Here is an 18,570-nt window from a genome sequence, read left to right as displayed (position 1 = left end):
ACTGAATTGCAGAGAGCTTCAACTGAATGTTTTCAGGAAACCACATTGTGATGACTGATCCTATACAAGCCATGTTTTTATAATGTTCTTAGTGTACTGGGAAGATCAGACCACCTTGTATCCGAGTTACAGCCCTGCCCTTCATTGGCTCTCGGAGCTTGGCCACATTGCCATTTCTCTGAAGCCCAGTGTTTTCGGCTGTAAAATGGGACTTAGGAATACTTACCTCATTGGATATTTATGAAGATTAAATGAGATGCTATAACATGTGCGAAACAAAAATGTCTATTTCCTTTACCCCCTTCTATTTCCAATATTGAAACTAAAGCACAGATGTAAGAAAAAAATGACTTTGATCAGATCATAAACTGAGTTAATGACAGAATGAATGAGTTGATGACAAAATTTATTTGTCAGAGCTGATAAAATGTTTCTCTAGGTATATTTGGGGAGAATCCCCATCTACCCCTGACCCCCACTTGAACTCTCGGGGCCTCCATCAGGACCCTTGTAGCTTAGTTTATGGGCTCATGATTTCTGTCTCCTGCAGTTATAAACATCAACACAGTGCTTTTCAAATGCTTACTTTAAGATCACTGAGTAATCAATGCCTGTCTTACATTACATTCATAAGAAAAAAGTAATCAACAACTGCACTTCCCAAATTTGCTGCAGGCACCATCTCACTCCAAAACCAATGGGAAGGAATACTGGGATAGTAATTGTTCTGGAACCAGAATCAATCAACTGAAGGAAAGCAATTATTATAAGTTAAACTTATCTGCAAATTAGACTCTCAGGAACCTCAAGCAAACTGAAAAATGTGTTGAACCCAAAGATAAGTTAAAGTGGACACATCTTAGCAGAAAGGCAAAGCATTAAGCTCTTGTATGTCACTCAGCACAAGATGGTTCTACAAAACACACACAGTTTTCATTTGACTTTGCTCTCCTTTCTCTCACCAGTATCTTGCATTCCTCCAGTCAATTTCTCAGTCATCTCTGGTGTCACTTTCTATCATGACTCACTTCTTTATCCCTGAAAATGATTTCTGTTCTTGCCACCTTTATATGAAAGATCAGAAAGGACAAACCCAATAACCAACTAAGAGCCTTTATGCAGTTATTTCCTGTCAAGTCTCCTGAGCAATCAGTTTCCCTTGAGATGTTTTCCTCCCCAGGATCCTATGACGCTGCCCAGTCTTACTCTCCTGTACTTTCACTGACCTCCTAATAGCTACTTAGGCAGTGCCAAAGTATAGTCAGACAATTCATCTCTACAAATAAGGGTCTGAATTCTAATTCTTATTGTTCTGGCACAAGCTTCTTTGGGCAGTAATCATACTCTACTCACAGAAAAAGCAGCTTTCACTTACTGCATGAGACAGCTTTAAGAAACAATGCTATAGCAATACTTCAAATAGAAAATCATGCAGCATACAATTGTTTGAGTCATATAACTTATTACATCAGTGTTTTGTCATTAGATATAAACAAAGATCAAAAAGTCAATGGCAGAGAAAATCAACAAGACAGCATATATGACTACAAGGTATGTGAAGTAATATTCAGTTATTGCTTTATTCACCAGGCATAATTTTAATTCTTCAGTTGAAATGTATCTAGTAACTGTCATTAGGGCAATCTCTACCATATAAACTTTACGTATTCCCTCAGGTGACCATTACTTTGGGGTATTATTTCTCACCTTTTCAAATGGGTGACCTTGATATTTGAGCTGCACTTGATCTTCATCTACCTAGACTCACACTCATCATAGTTGGCTAATGTTTCTTTAGAGAATCTAAACTCAAGTGCATTGGACTTCACATTTTATTTTTTTTATTCTTTTTTCTTTTTTTCTTTAAATATTTTATTTTATATAATTCTTACATCTTTTTTCATCTTTGCACAATATATGCATTTTCATTTTGGTTATATTCCCCATATATTTTAAAAGGATGTCTATAAACTTAGTTGACAGAAGAAGTCACTTGAAGTTAAATGGGGCATGCTCTTCATTTATAGAACGCTCTCCACAGATCACATATAGGGAGTCATCACTGGCATGGTAATTGCGTTCAGTGCACTTGTTTTTAAGTGTGCCCAACTATAAGGGGCCACTATAAACTAATTGTAAAAGTCTCTTGAACTATTTAATGTTAACCTATCAACTACAAATATGTTCTACATGTTAATGAACAGCCAATACAGCAAAAGGCTTTCCCAAAGCCAGTTCCAATGAGCTACCTCTCATTCTTTCATGAAGATTCCTGCATAGGCTGCCAGGATGGCTCACTGCTGCTCTGAAAACCTGCATCTCCCTAGGCTTTTCCCACTTTCTGATCTTAAACTATGTTCTCCTATGACATTCTTCACTAATTTGCTTTATACTTTAATCTTCCAACATTTGTTGAGTGGCTGTATAAATGAATAAGTTTCAATAATTTCTCCTGAGGTATTCTACCCTCACTGAAAATTTGGTATTGTGTACCACTGATTTATAACCTCCCCATGAGCATAGAATTTCTCTGCTTGAAGAGCTCTTATCCATAGACAATAGTCAAATCTTAGCACGGCTGATGATCATTGGAACAATGGGCCCCTGTTTCACCTTCCAGTTTCATGCCCAGTGATTCCCCAGGATCCCACTTTTCCACCTTCAACTTCTTTGTCCATGAAACTTCTCCTATGTGGCACAACCTGGCCCATCTTGTTCATCTGCATAATAGGTATCTTCAAAATGCCACTGTCCCTTGATTGCTTCCCTTTACATACCGGCCCACCTTCCTAGCATCATTAAGGTTCTCTTACCTAAGTTCCCATAGCATTTGATATTTACCTCTATGACAGCATACTATAGTATTGTTTAGATATCTGTTTTCTTCCTGGGATTGGAAATTCTTTGAGAGAACTATACCATCCATTTTTATAACCCCAGACCATGCACAGATCCTGGTATGCTTCAGGAACTCTGCTTTTTTTTGAAATGAATAGAAATAGCTGCAAATCATGGTTGAAAACTACAGTTACCTTTTGTTTTTCTTCCTCTCAAATAATATTGATTTTCTTCTAATATGATTTTGCTTATAAAAACTTTTTAATACTATGTTCTCCATTTTAGTTTGAGACCATTTAGCCTCAAATCATTATCAATGTCCAAGTTCCCAAAATATCTTCAAACTTCCAGGATTTGTCTGTTGATGAACACTGCTACCTTGGGGTTGCCATCAAGTCACCACTTGGATCACTTTGATATTGGTACATATAGTATCAGGCCACCCACTGGCATTAAACTCTTCCATAGTCTAATCCCTTCCTACACGATTTCTTCTTTATTTTAGAAAACAAGTAGGAAAAACTTATGTTTCAGTAGAAACCACACATTGTATAGAACACACCTCTCCAAGGGTTATCTGATTTCCAGTCTATGGGGGCGTGGTACCTTTCAAAGCCTTGGAGCTATTTTCAAATTGTTAGAAAAACAGATAACTGAGAGCAATGCAAAATATTTTTTCTCTATCAGAAAAAAAACTGTGGCCGTTGAAATTTCAGTTGACATCCCTTTCCCACATGGAAGAAGTCAGCTTTGCCTCTGATTGCAATTCATTCTAGCATTCCTGATTTATAAACATGCCTGTTTTTTTGATTCGCTTCTCATGTATGTATGTGTGTGTGTGTGTATGTAATGGTTGTTGACAACACTATATGATTCAGAGGTACAGTTTCACACCTTTTTGGTTGTATATTGCCTACAACCAAAATGTGTATACTCACAACCAAAGCTCCCATAATCCTCTACCATAGTCCATTGAGTCCCCTCCCCAGGTTGTTCCATCCCCCTACCTCTCTGATAGTCTCAATTCTACAGTTAGATTTCTAGGGTTTGTTTTGGTTTAGTTTTGTCTGTTTCTTTATTTTGGTTCTCTGTATTACTTATATGTGCAAAGTCACCCAGTATTTATCTTTTTCCTTCTGATTTATTTCACTAAACTGGCTGTGACATCCCTCATGAATAATTTAAAATCTTTAACATGTTTGTTTTTATTTGTATGAAAGTGATGATTTTGTCTCTTTTTTTTGAAGACCATCCTTTAACAATATATGCCTTTCGTGCCAACTAAGTTGATCCAATCATCAGCTCCTCAAAATAACTTCTAATGTCATTTTTCCACTCAGGGACTTTGCATAAAATGTTCCTCTCTTCCAAAGTTTCCTATCCTCTTCATCACCAAGAACTAGCAAAATCTTTTTGCTTCTATTGTTTTAGGCACTTAATAAAGTCTTTCAGAAAGTTTTTTCTAATCACCTGGTCCTGAAGTGCACTTCCTCTGCTCGCTGAAATTTCATAATGTTTTTTGTTTACATGATACATGTGGCACTTTTTACACATGTGGATCCATGTCTGAGCTTTTTATGCACTAGCTTATCACCCTGTTCTGGATCTGAGGTTCCTGGAAAGTAGGATGTCCTTATATTTTCACATGTATTTGTTTCATACAAGGCTTTGTGTATGTGCACTTACACACACACACACACACTTAATACTTGTTTTCTAAAATAAAGAACTGTTATCAGGACACATTTCATTTCACTTTCTAAGCCCTGAAAATTAGTGGCAGTATACATTTTCAAAATGCTTTTGGAAATATCTCTACCTTTTTAAATTCTCATTACTGGTATAACATCCTCACTAACAAGTATTAAAAAAGTTGTATCCCATATTGCCCTGAACCTCTCCTGTTTACTTGCAGAGCCCTCGGTGGCTCCCTAGTGCAGAGAAAAGTTTGCTCTCCTGGAGTTCACACACTCTAGGTACTTCCACTGTGAGCTTACTTACTGGCATGAGTTTGTAATTCACCTGATCACATTTTTCTTCTTTGTTGCTCTCACTAAACTGGGGGATTTCTCCAGGGTAGGCAAAGAACTTCTACTTCCTATGTGTTTATTTCCACAAGCTGGCATAATGCTTGGCACATGGTTGCCACATTGTAGGCATCGCAAAAGAATAGATCAAGTTCATATTCATGAAATTATTTTTTTAAAGATTTATTTATTTATACAAGAATGGGGGTATAGACCAGAGGCGCGGGAGGGTGAGAGAATTCACCAGAAACAGAGCGGGGAGCAGAACAGGTAGACTGATGAAAGCATTGTTGAGGGGAGCAGTGGGTGAGTCAAGAGAGGTCTGCTCTCCCCAGTGGCGCAGCGGTTGAGCTCTGGCTTGTGAAGCTGCCCGCAGCCTCTGCAGCGGCGGTTCGATCCCCGGCTGCTCCCCGGCCACTGGAAGAGGGTCCCACATGGCGCACAGACCCCTCCTGCCACCCGCTGCTCCCCTCAGCAGTGTACTTTGGTCCTTCTGCCTGCTCTGCTCCCCGCTCTGGCTCTGGTGAATTCTCTCACCCTCCCACGCTTCTGACTGTACCCAGTGCTTGTATAAATAAATAAATAAATAAATAAATCTTAAAGGAAAAAAAAAAAAAAAAGAGAGGTCTGCTATGCCACATGGGTTGTTCCCTGGCCAGCCGGGATTCAAACCCGCGCTGCAGAGGCTGTGGACAGCTTCACAGTGCTGTGCTCAACCCGCTGTGCCACCGGGGAGGGTCCCCATGAAATTTTATAAAGAGTGAAATTTAGCAAGTAGAGCATAAATTTCTTGATCCCTAGGTGTAAAGTCATCCCTAAAATGTTTTTTCTCTCACACTGAGTTTAAAAAATTAATCCTATCTAGACATCTGGTCATTTATAAAACAATAGGCTTTTTTTCTCCAGATATATTCTATACCAAGTTAGACTGTAATTAGGGTAAACTATGAGGCACTGGGTTGATAGTTCTGAAATAATACAAAGTATATACATAAGAAAACATATATAATCTCTTTCTCACACATGTAATTGGTATATATTTGAATTCAAACTTGACAAACTGGGCAACTGGAAAATCCAGGGCAAATCCACAATGGAATAAAAAAGAAGTACAAAACCATAAATAGTACTCTTCTTTGGGCATTTTGGAAAAAACAAGCTATATACTATCTAGCAGAGACAGGCAGTTGTTACCCAATATCCACTCTTTTCTTCTTTCTAGTTATAAAATACCTCTTTTAGATGGACACATGGCTGCCCAAAATAAATTTTCCCATCTTTTTTATAGCTATATGTGGCCAAGAGATTAAGATCTGGCCAGCTGTACATAGATTTCACCTTTGCAATGTTGGGAGATTCTGTTATTGTTTATTCTTTTACTTTTAAAATTTTTTTTTTTCCATTTCTCCTTCTCATTGCTGGAATGGCGATGTCTTCAATCTATTGGCTGAGGTCCAGCAGCTCAACTGGACCATGAAATGACCTTGGGAATGTATGTCATACACAAGAAAACAAAAAATAATATAAAGATACTGGGCTGATTATATGAGAGAGACAGTGAGCGAGCAAGCGAGCGCAGGCGCGCACAAGAGACACACACAGAGAGACACAGAGAGACACAGAGAGAAACATGGGTGGGGGGAGAGAGAGTACCTGAGAGAGAAATAAACTTTTTTTAAAAATTTTTTTTAAAAGATTTATCTTTATTTATTTATACAAGCACTGGGTACAGTCAGAAGCGCGGGAGGGTGAGAGAATTCACCAGAGCCAGAGCGGGGAGCAGAACAGGCAGAAGGACCGAAGTACACTGCTGAGGGGAGCAGCGGGCGGCAGGAGAGGTCTGCGCGCCATGTGGGACCCTCCTCTGGTGGCCGGGGAGCAGCCGGGGATCAAACTGGCGCTGCAGAGGCTGTGGACAGCTTTGCAACCCAGCGCTCAACTGCAGCGCCACCGGGGAGGCCCAAGAGAAATAAACTATCTTGTTTAAGTCGTTATTAGGGTACGTGCATTCTGCAAGTGAACCCATCTTAACTGATGCAGGATTTTACATCCTTCACCTGTTGAAAACTCTTCTCTGATTCTTATCATCATAGTTTTTAGAAAGATAAGTATGTGTGATAGAGCAAAAAGCACAGGTTTTATAGTCAGAAGGTAAAGATTTTAGTCTTTGCTACTGCAGGTTTTAGTCATAAAATATTGAACAACCCATCTGAACTCATTCTCATTAAACATCACACAGTTGGCGAGGGTGTGGAGAAAAAGGAACTTTCCTGCACTGTTGGTGGGAGTGCAAACTGGTCCAACCACTATGGAGAGCTGTGTGGAGATTTCTGGACCTACTAAACATAGAGCTACCATATGATCCAGCAATTCCACTCCTAGGTATTTACCCAAAGGACACAGAAACATCAATTCCAAAGAACATCTGCACCCCTATGTTTATAGCAGCACTATTTACAATAGCTAAGCTTTGGAAACAGCCCAAATGCCCAAAAATAGATGACTGGATCAAGAAGATGTGGTATATATACACCATGGAATATTACTCAGCATTCAAAAAAGATAAACACATGCAATTTGCAGCAACATGGATGGCGCTGGAAGGGATCATGCTCAGCGAAATAAGCCAAAAAGAAAAAGAAAAATACAGGACAGTCTCACTCATAGCAGGAATCTAGAAAACTTAAATAAGGGACCAGGAAAATGAATAACTATAAGAAAGTGAAAATCAAAATCAACAAAAAACTATGAAACAGAGACACTTTTTGGGGTGTGGGTGGCAGGAGGGGAGGGATTGGGGTCAGAATGGGGGGGTTGCAATTGTATGGGGAATATAAAAATAAAATTTATTATTTAAAAAAAAAACATCACACAGAAATGATTATGAGACTTTTTTCTTGGGGTCCTCTGAATGACGGAATCATGTCAGGTGAGACAGTAAGTGACAAAGGGTTTGGTAAATTAGTTACAAAGTATGACATTATTTATTATTATTATTATTATTTTGCTTATATTTCTAGCAAGGAAAAAAAATGAATCATGGGCTTGGTAAAAGTAGAGGAGCAAACAGGCCACCCAGGTTCAGGCACTGAAAGTGTAGAAACCCAGCTCTGTATAAGCCCAGGCAATCATGACAGCAGTATTTAAAGGGAAGAAATTGATATAAATAGTCCCCTAAACAAGGACCAACTGTATGTTGTTCAAAGGATGTTCTTAGTATAGTGCCTGTCCTATGTTGAGTTACAAAAAATGTTATTTCTACTACTACTATTTCTTCCACAACTACAGCACAGATTCTATACATAAGGTGGCATCATCATGTCTGTTTTATAGACAGACCTCTGTAGAAATCCAAATTAAAATCCTCCCTCTTGGAATCAGATAGGGGAATTAGATAATTTGAAAATGTAATGCCAAAAGACTAAGACAGCTTGATAAATTCATGGCCTTGCCAAAGGCACTACAGTTCTAATTTGCTGTTGAAATGGAAGGTGGACACTTTCAAAGGTCACTTTGCTGACTTTTTAAAAGTGAAGCACAGTGGACTAAGACTAGTTGGTTTCCTATGGCATGGGAGTCCTGCTATCTCTTTAAAATGAGATTTTGTAGCTTGCAGTCTCCCATAGTTCATACGTAAATTCATGATTTAATGATCAAAGTCTAATCTTATATGTCTTATTTCAATGTTCTCAGTGACTGTCTCACAATAGGTTTACACCTAAAATGTCTTTAACACACTTCTCAAGCATTAGTGTGCATATGGGTCACCAGGGATCTCGTTAAGCTGTAGATTCTGATTTAGTAGATCTGGGGCAGGCCAGAAATATTGCCTTTCAAAATGTGAGGCAACAGGGTTTTAAGTATTATAGCTAAGTGGCAAAGCTGGGATTTAAAGTCAGGTCTAATTCCAAAGGCTATCTCTTTCCCAATGCTGAAATGCAAAAACAGTAGTAACTAGTGAATAAGAAACTGTGTTTAAGCCAAATTATTTAGAATAATTGTTATCTGTAATACTAACACTTAGAAGCACCATTTTTTTTAGAGAATAAAGAAAAAGGCATAGAGAAAAATAACATAATTCTTTTTGAGGAAAAGACAGATACATTATTAAAAAGAACAGACAGAGACACAACCTCCTACATTTCCAAAATAATGATCCCAAACATTCATTGAAACATACAGGGTCACTGACCAGGTGGCACCTACCAGGTGGCAAAAATAAGGGATGACCAGAGAAGACATCTCCCTGACAGAGATGAGACATTTCATTCACCAGTGTTCCAAAAAGCAGCGGCTCCAGTAACAGAGGGCAAACCCAGAGCCACACCAGCCTTGCAAGACTGGCAGTGAGCACCAACTTGTGAGGTCTCACAGAACAAAGACCTCAAAAAATAGAAAATAGAATTGTGTCTCTATCGTCTCTTTATATATTTGGATTCAACAAGTCTGGACTTTGACAGACAGAAAATTTTCCTCTTGAATCCACATTAAAGGCAATTTCAAAGCCCTACAGAAAGTGTGTTCTCTGTGTGTTGTCCAGGAGATGATCAAAAACCGCACCATTAGATCAGTTATGGTGCATCAACAGTATTTTGTCTCTGCCACTAGCTCTAAATGAGGTTTTTAAAGAACACTGTCTTCATTGATAGTAACTGTAGAAGTTTAGGAAACACCACAAATACATCTCCAGTTTCCTCAGATTTCCTGTTATCCTTTATTGTTTAAAAAATTGTTTTTATTAAGCCCTTGAAATTCTTGGGATACAAGGAACATACCTCAACATCATAAAGGCCATCTATGACAAGCCAACAGCCAGTATCATTCTCAATGGTGAAAAGCTGAAAGCAATTCCATTAAGATCTGGAACAAGACAAGGATGTCCACTCTCACCACTGCTTTTCAATATAATACTGGAAGTCCTAGCCAGAGCAATAAGACAAGAGAAAGACATACAAGGAATCCAAATAGGAAAAGAAGAAGTCAAACTATCACAATTTGCAGATGATATGATAATATACATAGAGAACCCCAAAAACTCCACAGAAAAACTAATTCAACTAATCAATCGTTTCAGTAAAGTGGCAGGGTACAAAATCAACACGCAAAAGTCAGTAGCCTTCCTATACACAAATAATAAATCTGAAGAAGAAGAAATAAAAAAACCCATCCCTTTTATTATTGAAATAAAAAAAGTCAAATACTTGGGAATAAATCTAACAAATGAGGTAAAGGACCTATACAAAGAAAACTATAAAACACTGTTAAAAGAAATAGAAGAAGAGACATAAAGAAATGGAAAGACATCCCCTGCTCATGGATTGGAAAAATAAACATTATTAAAATGGCCATCCTACCAAAAGCAATATACAGATTCAATGCTATCCCAATAAAAATTTCAATGTCATTTTTCAAAGAAATAGAACAATTATTGATGAAATTCATATGGAATCACCAAAAACCCTGAATAGCCAAAGCTCTCCTGAAAAAAAAAAAGAAGGGAATGGAGGTATCATACTCCCAGACTTCAAATTTAATACAAAGCCATAATCATCAAAACTGCATGGTATTGGAACAAGAACAGACACACAGACCAATGGAATCGAATAGAAAATCCAGAAATCCACAGATTTATGGTCAACTAATCTTTGACAAAGGAGCAAAGAATATGCATTGGAGCAAAGAAAGTTTGTTCAATAAATGGTGCTGGGAAAACTGGGTGGCTACATGCAAAAGAATGAAGCCTGACTACTACCACACACTATGCACAAAAACCAACTCAAAATGGATTAAAGAACTAGACATAAGACCTGAAATCATAAAATACATAGAAGGAAATATAGGCTAAACACTACATGGTATGCACATCAAAGACATCTTTATAGACACATCACCCAAAGCAGTGATAGTGAAGGCAAAGATAAACAGCTGGGACTACATCAAATTAAAGAGTTCTGCACAGCAAAAGAGACAATAACCAAAACAAAGAGAAACCCCACCGACTGGGAGAACATTTTTGCACACAACACTAATGATAAAGGACTGATCACAAAAATCTACAAAGAGCTGATGAGACTCAGCAAAAACAAAGAAAATAATCCAGTCAAAAAATGGGCAGAAGAGCTAAAAAGAAACTTCTCTGAAGAGGAAATGCAAATGGCCAACAGGCATATGAAAAAATGTTCAACATCACTTGTAATCAGGGAAATGCAAATCAAACTACAATGAGATACCATCTTACACCAGTGAGAATGGCACATATTAAAAAAACTAGCAACAACAAATGTTGGCGAGATAGTGGAGAAAAAGGAACTCTCCTGCACTGTTGGTGGGAGTGCAAACTGGTCCAACCACTATGGAGAGCTGTGTGGAGATTTCTGGACCTACTAAACATAGAGCTACCATATGATCCAGCAATTCCACTCCTAGGTATTTACCCAAAGGACACAGAAACATCAATTCCAAAGAGCACCTCACCCCTATGTTTATAGCAGCACTATTTACAATAGCTAAGCTTTGGAAATAACCCAAATGCCCAAAAACAGATGGCTGGATCAAGAAGATGTGGTACATATACACCATGAAATATTACTCAGCATTCAAAAAAATAAACACATGCAATTTGCAGCAACATGGATGGAGGTTGAAGGGATCATTCTCAACAAAATAAGCCAGAAAAAGAACAATATCGGATGGTCTCACTCATAGCAGGAATCTAGAAAACTTAAATAAGGGACCAGGAAAAAGAATAACTATAAGAAAGAAAATATCAAAATCAACAAACAACTATGAACCAGAGACACTCTATGGGAGATGGGGGGTGGGGCAAGGAGGGATTGGGGTCAAAATAAGAGGGTTGTAATTGTATGGGGAATATAAAAATAAAATTTAATTAAAAATTGTTTTTATTACGGTAACACTGGTTTAATATCTATCATTTTGAAACACCCAAAGACTTACTGAAGTGACTGAACCAAGATCTATCCTATCCTGATTTCCTATGTATATTAGCTGCTGTTTAGAACTGAACGCTCTAGTCCTGATCTATTTTCAAAGGACTGTCTTTGTATTTATTCTGTCTTCAGTTGTTTCATTCATGTATCACTTTTTCCATTAGAACCCGTTACTATAGTCTCTTATAATAATATTTAGATGGTCTCTCACAGAATTGTGATTTCTTAAAGGGCTAAAACTTCTAGATTTTGTATCATCAATTTCTATCAAGTAATAGCAGGCATTCAAAAATATGCTGGATGAAAAAATAAAACAACACCACAAAAATATGTTAGATGAAAACAAGAATAATCTCTAGTGCAGAACTCTGTATCTGTTATTCAGAAGAATCTCAATACATTTTTGAATGAAAGTTTGCTTATTTTTTTCTTAGTTTCTTTTTATTTGGGTAAACAAAGATTTAGGAATTGAAGATGTACTCATTCTAATTCTTTCCTCTTCAAACCAATAGATATTTACTGAATGTCTACTATAAACTATAACTGTAAAAACTGTGGACACTTCCTAAGATCACAACCCTGCATCCCCTTTAAGGAAATTCATTAACACACTAATACCAACCCTTGCTTTCTGTGCATTTGCAATAAATAAAAACCAGTATATAACACACAACATACTTGATCAAATTGAGGGTCTTCTCCACGTTGTAGAGATTTTGTCAATGGCTTTTCCTGGAAAGAAAAAGAAGATATACAAGAGTAATTATTAGAATCTCTTATAAAAGAAAGGGTACTACCATTCCAATTTTTCTCATTTATTTCTCCCCTTATGGAATAAACAGGTGTCCATTTCTAAATGTGTGAGAAACTCTCCTTTAGCTATTCTAATCTTAACAATAATCTAATCTTAACAATCAAATAATATTTGATCATTATCATGATTTTTGCTATTAATTTAAATGTATATACCTTTGACAAAAATATTAAAAATCTGATGCTACAGGTGGTCCTGTGTTTTCAATGTAAACCACACAATAAAAACTATGTAATTCATTTGAAAAATGTTAGTACCTATCTCTGGACTTGACAGATTATAAAATTTTAAAATAACATACTATTTCAAGTTCTTAGATTTAGAACCAAAACAACTGCCTAACTGTTAGGCTGGTTAAGGAACATCCTACAAATCATACATTTACTATGTGTAATTTGTGAATATGGGGTAAGTGATTTGACTGGCACTACATCTAAAACTCTGTAAGAACAATCTGGGTAATGACAAAGGTCTACAGACAAAATTTCTCTAATAGTTACATCTTATTGTACTTTAGGAAGCCCTAGCTGACAATGTAGCAGGGCATTTTATAATTATTTATTCTTATCTGTACTTTTTTTTTGGAGGGGATATGGACGTTAATACTGAGTCTAACTTTGGTTTAGGATTAGAAACCATGTAAAACTTAGATATCAAAAAATTTTAGCTTAGTTGTGGAAGGACTCCATTTACATTTTGCATATCACACAGACCTTCTCCTTACTTCACATCTCTAAACTTCTCCTTCACCAGCAAAGGCAGTATACACCAAAGGTGATACAAAGTCTGAAACCCAGCTCTACTCCTAGAATCTTTGTTGCTATGCATGTGACAGACTCAGTCTGGATAGCTGATGTTTTACCAAAAACCATATGAACCAAGTCTTTATCATTTGCAAAATATACAGCTTCAAAATGCATGTCCATCAAAAGTAAAGAAACTACTGCATTCTTAAAGGCTAATAAATTTTTTTCTTCAAAGTATACTATTTAGAACATACTGGTGGGAGAATGGATACAAAAATACAGGTAGGAATGAAGAAATGTAGGAAGAACAATTTAAGAAGCAACATATTTAGTTGATTGTACAGAAGATGTGTTCATCAATTAAATTGCAAAGCATTTCCTATGTATGTGAGGGTTATAATGCCATCTAAATTTTTTTATGAAACCAATCTGAGTCTAATCTTTTTATTATGAAAATTAAAAAATGAAAATGGGGGAATGCCAGGTCCCACAAACACCCAGAATAATCATTTCTACTAAATATTTTCTTTATTCATTACTCAACAGTATCTGAGGGCCCACGAGGCGCCAAATGCTACATATAGGTAGAATGCTGAAGAACACATATGCCCTTGGAGAGAAGAGCCTGAGATGGTGAAAGTAGCCAGTGACCACTATGAATGTTGTCTATCTCAGTCTATCTATCTCAGTCAAACTGTCACTTTGTCAGAGTACCTTTCTGTGTCTTCTCCCAACATCAGGTTTGGCTGTCCTGTTACATGTCTGCACAAAGTTTGGTATACTTTTTCCTTTCACTGCACTTGACATACTGTAAAATCAAATCACAGTGTAGAATGATGTTGTAGACTTACACACTTATGAGTGAGAAGCTAAGAGCCCCCCTTTAGACTCCACATTCTAGAAATAAAGGACCAAACTACAGTTGGAAGTGTTTTTGTTTTTTTAAAATCAATTCCTGAAATTCTTAGCACCTCAAAGTGGAGAGACCTTAGTCTTTGGCTCAGCCTTTTCCAGGAGCTCCAAATCATGGGGTGACAGTGAATAAAATCAATGGGAAATCAAAAACATTGGGAGACTTAGCAAACATCAGTAACTGCTAAGAGCACACACAAAAAGAGGAAATTAGATATTAAGTTCCTTTTGTTGGAAGCAAACACTACCTTGAAAAAAAATACAAGCCTGAATCTAAACAAGCCTTTAGATGTAATTTCCAGTTTTCAGGATATATGGGAGTTAGGGGCAGTCAGAGGAATATGCTACATTATATGACGGATTGCAATCAGCAAGAGCCAGATTGAAGGAAACTCTGAAGGAAAGAAAGATATTTCTTCAATAAAGAAGTTGCAAGATGGAAAAAGAAAAATGGAGGGAGATCCTACTGATTTTTTTTAAGGCTATTGCATTATGTATATTATCTGCATCCTGACTCAAGTAATGTATTATGAGAAAGGATGACATTCACAAGACCATTGGGATTTCAACACTTATTGGATATTTGATGCTGTTAAGGGATTATCATTAAATTTGAAGGGATGGCAATGGAATTATAGTTTTCCTTATAAAATTTGTATCTTAGAGATATATGATGAAATACTTAGAGAAAAGATGAAATGATATGGTTTTTATTGTTTGCTTCGAATAATATTGGAGGGTGGTGCAGGGAGTATGTAACAAATTAGCCATTGTTGAGATGATGATAGGGTCTATTATGCTGTCTTTTTTCTTTAGTATATTTTTGAAATTCTCCACTAACAAACAAAAAAACAAAAAAAATCCAAAAATTTAAACACAAGAGAGTATGACACATCACTTCTGTCATTTTTTTCTTAGAAAGTCTTACAATGTCTCACTTTTCGAGAAAGTGTATGAGCCATTTCTTAAAGCTTTTTTCAATAGCATTCATACAGCTTTTTCTCTTTTCTTAATGGGAATACAAGTGGGACCCTCTCTCTGTTTCTTTCCATTTACAGAAAAGATCAATCTCACCTGCCTTATGAGAAGCAAGATGCAGCTCCTAGTCTGCACTGCCTGCTTTTCTTGGAGGTTTCCTTTGCTGAATCAAAGGGCACTGCTGTCCAGACCAGTGTGAGAGGGAATTCCTCCTGTCACTAAGACTCCTGTAGGGATTTCAAGTATTTCCATAGGAAAAAAGCAAAGTCCCTGTTTGTGCTTCTCACACCTTGGGAAGTTCCAAAGTTCTCCACCCTCTCTTAAGAAAACAAAAAATCTAAAAGCTCTTTGTGTCGGCACTTACCTAAGAAGTGCAGAGGAAAGGCACTGACTTCCACCTCAATTTTCAAACAATTTCAATGTACACTAGCTGCATTTTCACTTTAGAGTTTTTTCACACTAGTCCCCCCTAAAATCTGTAAAAGCAAATATGGCCACCCTCCTACAGGACACAGGCAGTTGCACAAGTCTAGAGAAAGTCTCACGTATCAAAAGGTGTCTCATTTGTGGGATACAGGGATTTATTCAATAAATCACTTTCTATTTCTGTCTTTTTAGTGGCCAAAAAATCTCGAGTGGGGCCCATATAGGTAGACTTCACTAACCTAAAAAGATCCAAAGTATTGAATATTACTGAGTCAGGGATAGTTCAATAAACATGTACCCCAACAAAGCTACTAGAATATGAGATTACTCAGTCTGTTAAATAGATCAATGATCCTACTAAAGATGATATTTTAATTGTTATAATAGATGTAGTTGTTCCGTGCATTAGACTTTGGAAACTGAGAGATTGAATTTGAATTCTAATTATAATATATGGGCTTTACTTAACCTTTCCAAGCTTCAGTCATCTTTTAGTTAAAATAAGGAAAAATAGTACCAAACTATCTCATAGAACTAAAAGATGAATGGCATAGGATACTTAATAATTGATAGTCGTTATATTACTAAAATTCCTTTTAACAACATTCTTATTGGAATTTGACAAGATTAAAATGTATAACCTCTTTCATAATATTCAGGAGTTGAAGCTAAGTTCCACACTCCCCCTAACATTAATTAAAGCTTTAATTTTAGCTTCCCGGAAGCTTCTAAGTTTAACTAGAAAGCTCTATTACAGAAAGTAGGATAAAAACATTATAAAAAGTAATTGCCTTTCTCTCTTAAAAAAAGTCTAACATTATTACAATGACTTTAATTCTAAATATGTAATTTAGAGGAAACCTTTTAATTTAATGGTAGGGTGCTATGAAAACATCTAAGTTATAAAAACAACTACCAAACTTCTCATGCTTTGAAACTGGCATTTTTGAATATAAAAACATATTTATGCAAAATGGATTCAGAATTTTGTTACTATCAGCAGTGAAATTTTATAATACATATGTCTGGCTTGAGTAGTTAACAAAAATTTTTCAGAATTGAACTACTGCATTTTGGATCTCTCTTCACCAGAGTATAATGAAGATGAGTAGTTTATTGCCCTATCCCCGTGGCCACAGCATTCTTCAGAGCACAGAGCAGTAGCCTTACTGTTGAAATACCATTAAATCATTTCATCCAAAACTATCAGCACACAGTGACAGGCACCCTACTTAGTCTGAACCAAAGAAAATTTGGGTTCATAATATCTTCATCTGTGATACACAGTTTTCTCTTTAGAAAAAGGAGCAGCTTGACTTAAATTTGGAAAGGTCTAAAGAGATCTAAGAGAGTCTGAGGACTCAGCTTCAAATAGTGACCTTTTCTCCTGCATTGAATCACCAGACATAAGGGGCAACCAAGGACCCAGGAGTTTGAGTTGCCTTGGAGATATGCTCCAGTTATTCTGATAGCTTGCAGGGATCATTAAACTTCCGGCAGAAGACTAACCCCCCTTGATGCCTGCCTTAGCTTGTCCACAGGTAAAAATGAACATCATCTATGACATCCTAGTTAGATTTCTAACAAGAACTAATGAACATTAATTAAAATTCTTGGAGATCCATGAAAGAAGAGCAATTATGGAAACTGATAAAACTGTGTTTCCCTTTGAGTTCATTCACAGCTACTAAAGTTAGTTTCCTTAAGCAAAATACATTGATACAATTCCTTAAGCAAAAATACTGATACAATATACATTGATTTTCATTCAAAACATTAGGAAAAAAAGATTAGTAGAATAGAGTAAGTCAAACCAGTGAAGGATACTGGCAAGTAAGGAGCCACACAGTACAATATTATATGAAATGTGAAGGTAGATTTAAATCTGGAAGATTTATTGGGCCTTTTTCAAAACTAAACTTGAGAGAATATCATATTTGAAACTGGCTTTGCACACTTGAGGGAAGTCTATTTCTTTGTCAAATCTAACAGAGTACAAATCCATTATTTGAACAGTGGAAGGGAAACTTCAATTAAATGTGGTTATACAATATGAAGATTTAATGCAATTCCTATCAAAATTCCTAAGGCATCTTTCAAGGAAACAACAAATATTACTGAAATTTATATGGAACCACATAAGATACTGAGAGCCAAAGCAAGTATGAGGGTAAAAAAACTTCAAAGTATATACCTCAACTTCAAAGTATAACACAAGAGCAAATCATACAGTAACCAAAAATTATGGTATTGGAATAAAAATAGAAACATAGATCAATGGAATAGAATTGAGAACCCACAAAAACCCCACCTAGATGGACAGCAAATTTATGGTAAAAGAGCAGAGTATACAATGGAGAAAGGAAAGTCTCATCAACAAATGGTACTAGGAAAACTGGACAGTCACATGTAGAAAAATGAAACTAGACCACATTCTAACACCACAGACAAAAATTAATTCAAAATGGATTGAACACTTGCATGTAAGATCTGAAATTATAAAATACATGGAAGAAAACATAGGCAAACTCAAGGATATTGGCTTCAGTGATACCTTTGGGGACTCAACTACAATACCAAGAGAAATGAAAGCAAAGATAAATGAGACCAAATTAAAAATGTTTCTGTGTAGTGAAAGAAGCCATCGAAAAGACATCCTACTGAATGGGAGAAAACATTTGAACATCTGACTAATATCTAAGATTTATCAAGAACTCAATTTAACAAAAAAAATAAATAGCCCAATCAAAAAATGGGCAGAAGATCTATATAGACACTTTTCCAAATAAAATGTGTGGATAGCCAACAGGCACAAGAAAAAATGCTCATCAACACTTATTGTCAGGAAAATACAAATCAAACTACAATGAGATACCACC

The 18,570-nt window shown here is 36.5% G+C and overlaps 1 protein-coding gene across 3 annotated transcripts in view; it reads right to left on the bottom strand.

Annotated features, from left to right (window-relative positions):
• The window catches only part of FRY (FRY microtubule binding protein), a 386,045-nt gene that overhangs the window by 160,620 nt on the left and 206,855 nt on the right, over positions 1-18,570 (bottom strand). For all 3 annotated transcript variants that reach the window (XM_054701594.1, XM_054701593.1, XM_037527137.2), the window contains one exon: positions 12,494-12,547. In XM_054701594.1, the coding sequence (XP_054557569.1) occupies positions 12,494-12,547 (54 nt within the window). The remainder of the gene's footprint in view (positions 1-12,493; positions 12,548-18,570) is intronic.

Source organism: Talpa occidentalis, unplaced genomic scaffold (genome assembly GCF_014898055.3).
Source record: "Talpa occidentalis isolate TD23 unplaced genomic scaffold, MPIMG_talOcc4v2.1 talOcc4.5, whole genome shotgun sequence".
NCBI classification, from domain to species: domain Eukaryota; kingdom Metazoa; phylum Chordata; class Mammalia; order Eulipotyphla; family Talpidae; genus Talpa; species Talpa occidentalis.
The sequence above is the reverse complement of the archived record's forward strand: the minus strand, read 5'-3'. Positions and strand labels throughout refer to the sequence as shown.